The sequence below is a fragment of the Acipenser ruthenus genome, chromosome 4 (assembly GCF_902713425.1).
Source record: "Acipenser ruthenus chromosome 4, fAciRut3.2 maternal haplotype, whole genome shotgun sequence".
Lineage (NCBI taxonomy): Eukaryota > Metazoa > Chordata > Actinopteri > Acipenseriformes > Acipenseridae > Acipenser > Acipenser ruthenus.
Window position 1 is genome coordinate 21676709 of NC_081192.1, and position 6000 is coordinate 21682708.

At 38.5% G+C, this 6000-nt stretch overlaps 1 protein-coding gene across 3 annotated transcripts in view; it reads left to right on the plus strand.

Annotated features, from left to right (window-relative positions):
* The window catches only part of LOC117399314 (peroxidasin homolog), a 105275-nt gene extending 100032 nt beyond the window's left edge, over positions 1–5243 (plus strand). For all 3 annotated transcript variants that reach the window (XM_033998407.3, XM_059022184.1, XM_033998408.3), the window contains 2 exons: positions 3275–3388; positions 3495–5243. In XM_033998407.3, coding sequence (XP_033854298.2) covers positions 3275–3388; positions 3495–3629 — 249 coding nt within the window. In that variant the 3' untranslated portion in view covers positions 3630–5243. The remainder of the gene's footprint in view (positions 1–3274; positions 3389–3494) is intronic.
* Positions 5244–6000: the final 757 nt, after the last annotated feature.

The following is a 6000-nucleotide window of genomic DNA, read 5'->3' on the forward strand; positions in this document are numbered from 1 at the left end:
ACTGTTGGACACTCCAATCACTCCAGGGCATACGTGGTGGATGAGATGCTGCAGCGCTTTCATCACACGCGGGAATCCACTAAGGAGCTGGTTTGCCTGCTTCCCAAGCAACCACCTCCAGTGCGTAAAGCCGTAGTGCTGGGCAGTGTCATCCAGTCTGGGCTGTGGGGCTGTGGCGCTGTGTGGAATGGCCGAGGCGTGCAAGGTGTGTGGAACCCCCCCACGGAAGTGTCTCCACATCAGTGTTTTAGAGCTGCAGGCAGTTTACTTGGCCTTGCAGAGTTTTTTGCAGGAGGTTCAAGGGATACATGTGCTTTTCTGCACAGACATTTCATCTGCCCAGGGTGATGCACTGGGCAACGGACCTCCTCTCAAGGGCAGTCCCCAGCAGCTCAGAGTGGAGGCTTCAACATATGGGAGAGATTTGGGAGAGCAGAGATAGACCTCTGGGTGCCTTGGCAGCTGTTATATACCTTCCCACTGCTCCCGCTGCTCCCGCTGTGTCTGGCTAAAATCAGGCAGGACCGGGCCAAGGTGCTCCTAGTAGCCCCATATTGGCCTAGAAGAATCTGGTTTGCAACTCCTGAGCGGACAGCCGTGCTCAGTCAGACACGGGGGACCTTATAGCATCCCGATCCTTCGAGACTGCAGCTCTGGGTCTAGCCTCTGAACGGCTTCATTTGAGCCGTCTGGGACTTTCCAACTGGGTTATTGACACCCTGCAGAATGCCAGCGCAGTGTACATGCGCTCCCAGTGTGGGTACAAGTGGGGCATCTGCTTCATGTGTTCGATCCCACGACTTTTACCAATTTGATGAGGGGAAATCCCCCTCCATATTTAAAGGTCTATCTGGCAGCTTTTTCATCTTGCCATGTTAAAATTGACTCCCCAGGAGCTCCCTTCCTGGCAGGGCAATTTGTGAAAGGGGCTTGGCACCTTCGGCCGTCTATGAAGGACATTCTCCCTCACTGGAGGTTAAACATGGTGCTTTATGCACTCGGAGCCTCCATTTGAGCCCCTGCATTCAGCTGAGCTGAAATATTTATCAATTAAAGAGGCTTTCTAGACTATCTTCCATGTCTGTGGAATTGGAGGCTTTCCATTCACCTCCTTTCCAGGCTGACAGGGAGCGACAGCTCTGCCCAGTTCGGGCCCTGGCATACTATGTTTACAGGATGAAAATTTGGAGGCAGTCTGAATAATGTTTTGTCTGCTATGTGGCCAAGTCCCATGGTCAAGCGCTGTCTAAGCAGCAGCTATCCAAGTGGATAACAGACACGGTCAGGACTGCCTATGAACCAGCCAACTTGATCTTCAAGAAAAGCTCAATGCCCATTCCATCAGGGGTCTTACAACTTTGTGGGCTTTATTCCAGGGTGCATCTGTCAAGGACACAATTATGCAATGCAGCAGTGTGGGCTACTCCCCATACCTTCACTAGGTTCTACAGACTGAATGTCGTCGATCCTCAAAACCCTGATTTTGGAACTAGTATTAAGGGTGGCTTCCCAGTCGACCCTTACAACACAGGCATAGAGGGGAAATTCCCTCAATTTTTTCACCCTAGATACTTGTTACTGAGGTTCCGAATGGTATCACACAAGGCAGCCTTCGGCTTAGCCTTGTAGCATTCCGGTTGTTCTGCAATCTTGTCCTTGCAACGGCTTTGGTACACTCACACATTCGGTAATAGTTGCATTTTGTACTTCAAAGGGAACTTTCTGTTATTATAATAACCCTGGTTCCCTGAAATATAAATGTAACCATTAATGATTGCAGCAGGCTTGAAGGAAAAAATAACGAGGAGATCTTTGAGCGCAGTCCTTTTGATCCCTCGGGAGCAGGGTCACGAATGCATCACAGGCTCAAAGGAGCAGCTTTGGTATACAATATTCAGGATGCAGGTCTTTAGGAGGTAAATACCCACTTGGTAAAGGTTACATTTCTATTTCAGGGAACCAGGGTTATGAGAATAACGTTTTTAGTGAAAGCCAGAATACAACAATGTAAAACAGCTTCCGGCCACTAAAGTAATGGAGCAGAAATGTAAAAATAATCTTTGAGGCAAGTGGGAAATCTGAAAAAAAACAACAACATATAACTCAGGAAAAAAGAGACATAAAAATGGCAAAGTACCAGCATTTTAAATGCTACAAAACTGAATTTAAACAAGGCAGTGATTACAAATAACACCAATGACTGTACTGATGAAAAATAACTGGCCAGAGGAAATGTTTCCATATTGAAATCGATTGCAGGAACAATATAAATGATATAGACACCGGGGCATTCTCACAAATGGACCCCAGGAGATTAGTTGATTTTCTATCTGTCCCTAAAGAAGGAACCATCTTCTTACATAATCTTTTTTGTTGTATTTTTTTTACTCACAACACCTCGTATATGTGTTTTAATTTTTTTCTTATTCTGCACCCTTTTAGTTTGTGTTTTTCATGATGAACTGTAACATTGGGTTTGTCATGTATTACAATTATATCTAAGGAAATACTATTCAGGCATAATTCATTCAAAGTGTGATAGAATTAAATTAGCCAAGCATAAAAAAATAGATTTGTAAGGTTATTGAATTTGCAGCAGCACATTTCTGATGTGTATGCCAGCAGGGTCATGCTTCAAAGGGGTAAAAATTGACCTTTAAATGGCTATAGATGATGTTTTGCTGACCATGGAACTGTTTAAAACACTGGTCTATTGGAAATGTTCAATGTTTTGACTGCATACAGAGCATTACAAAACCTAGAAACACAAAAATGGAGCTTGTAATATTAAGAACAAAGAAGACAGTTTAAATATGTATTTTACAGTAAGCCACAGTAGGCATAAATTATATCTGCACACTGAAATGTGTTTTTGTTTTGTTTGAAAACAAAATTATATCCACAACTTTGACTTTTAAGGACTGTACAGTAATGAGAACAACAACAGAAAGTAATAAGGACAAACATAACAAATTCCATTCCATTTCTCTTGCTAACTTTGCCCATATTTTGTGTTTGTATTGTTTGTTTTTACATTAAAAAGTGTGAAAAGCCCCAAAAGCCTTTGCTCCAACTGTTCTTAAGAATTGCCAGTCTAAATAACAAAATAAAACTGGAAAACAAAAGGAAATCAAGAGTAATATTTACCAATGCATCAGTCATGTGAAAGACATTCCTTTACATAGACATGCATATTTGTAGGAGTTTTCATTTTTTGTCCAACCCTAGTCCTGTATACTATATATGGCATAGTAACTTGAATATTACTGAACAGATAAACAAACTGGAGACTCGACTGAAAAAGGATGGCTGCATGGATGAAAGTGGAATCCATAGAAAAGAAGGTGAACAATGGGCAAAGGAAATATGCACCAGCTGTCACTGTGAGGTAGGCAAAGCTGCATCTCAGGATTTTCTTTAATAAGCATTGCTATTGTCTTTTACGCTGTAGCTGACATACATTAATGCCATCATGTTTTCTTTTTGCCTTTTAGAATGGACAGATTACATGTTTTGTAGAAACCTGTCCTCCAGCAGAGTGTTTGAAGCCCTTCAGAGTGAATGACAGATGTTGCCCTGTTTGTTCAGTGCCTGAAAAAGGAACTGGGTCTTCAGTCGGAAACTTATAAAGACAGGATGCAGATGATTGGTCATCAACTTGCATTGTCTACTGATGTTCACAAGAATCTGTCAAGCAGTTATTGTTAATGCTTACTGTATGCACCAAGTCATCAGAACTATACTTGTGAAAAACAGGGAGGATTCATGAATTCTTCCTTTTACTATTGACATCTTTTCTGCCATTGCCAAAATAAAAGTAAATTTTAGCTGAAAGACTGCAGAGTTACTCCCAAAGGTAGCATTATGTGGTTGGCTTTTTTTAAGTAGAGTAGTTTTTTTTATAATTATTATTAATATTAGTTATTGTTATTACATAGTGCATCACACACAGGATTAGCAAAATCGTTTTTTTCTGACTAAAAAGTTGAGATTAAGAAAATAACTTAAAATTACATTAACTAAGTATTGTTCATTGACTAGCAAGGCAGTAGTTAACTATAATAAAGTGTTACAGTAAAAATATTCATGGAAGCAACTCCTATGGCAGATATTTCCATCCTCGAGGCTCATGATTTATACAACGAAAATGTATTTATTGTAATTTGCATATAATATTAATATATACCGCATTGAAAGTCACATTTAAAACCAATTCTGTATGATAAATGGGTTCAAAAGTCACAGGTCAGTTTTATTAAAATGCGCCACAGGGTGAATTTGTCAGAATTTGAAATAGCATTTCCTGATAATGAGAACATATACTGTAAATGTCATAATGTGGCATTTGATACTAATTTAAAAAAAAAAAAAAAAACGTTTCAAACTGATTTTTTAAATATACGTTATTATTCATAAAATGTAATATGCATTGCATTTTAAACATATGAATACTGGATAGAAGTGTGAGATTGTTTGCAGTAAATTGCAGAACTGGTTACTCAGACTACAGTAGACATTTCAATGGCAGGTCTTCCTGAAGCTGTTTAAATTCATGATGGGGAACACTGTAAAAACACTGACATTCTTTCTGATATTGCCTGTGAAATACCTGTACCTCATAACAACACAAAGCCAGGGATATTCGACAACAATTGGTGCTAAGTGTCATGCCTCAAAAATAAATAGTATAAATATATATTTCTGTGTATTTTTTATAAGTGACTATACGCAAATACTGTACCATGTTAAGATGTGTAAAGATTAGTTTTCAACTACAACTATGACACAAGTGTCTTACATAACACTATAGTTGAAATGCAAAGCAGTGCATCTGAAAAGTGTCTCTGGGCCAGAATTGTATTTTGTGCAACAGATTGCAATACATTTTTAATATGGCTTTGTACTACAGTATTTTCCCAGAAAAAAAGTGCTAGGTTATTTAATAAAACAACATATTTTGTATTTTACGGGATACAGGACAGATTATAAGGGATATTAATGCATTATATTTTTTGTATGACAAAAATATTTTTTCATTAACATACTGTATGTATAGGTATGCTGACACAACTATGTTCAGCAAAAAACATTAAATAAAATTGACTGTACCACTGTAAGCATAATGTGCAGTGAAAAACAATTCTGGTTTCCAAATTTAAATGGTACTGTAACAGTGCTTTGTGCATAAACATTTATCATATTGTATATATTTTGACAATAAAGATTTATTTTGAAATTTGAAATGAGCTTCTGGTTCATGAAGAGCATTATTTTCTCTATTAAAAGAAGTCTCTTGTATGATTACATTCACCACAGAAAAGTATACTTTTGGTGGTTTTCCTGAATGGAAAGTGTAGATTTAGCTGTTCATCCCAGTAAGGCAAGTTTATGAGTTTGCAAATCTGAATATCCACCACCGCCGCACCTACTAGTGTTAATATTTCATGTATCATATAAGATGACAACATAATATTTTCAGGGTTATATCATCTTAATGTGTTGGTAACCATGACAATGACCTCTGATTTAATATGGCTGCCATATTGAGGTCATGTGGCCTATAAAGTTACATCTGCATAAAGACAGTACTTTCCCTGAGGAACAGTTATTGGAATATTGTCATTTATTCTGTTAAATGAAATACTTACAGGAATACATATTTTTATATTCACAACTTTGTTGATGGCATTGAAATTACATTTGAAATGTAACTTCAGCTGCTGCTGCATATAGTGTTCTTCGAGTATGTGTTGGGTGTGCACAAAAGTTCTCTTGAGTTATGTCTGGTCCGGAGGTGAGGTATTTCTCCCCTCTTCTACAAAGTTCATTTAAATATAATTTTAGGCAGTAACACTTTATCTACTTATGGGTACTCCCATATTGTCAGGCGAAACAACACCCGCTTTTTAGGTGCACAGCATGACTGGTTTAATACAGAATTAGACCTGGCCTAAACCTTAAATAACCACTTTGTTAATGCCGACAGGCAGTGTCTGAGGG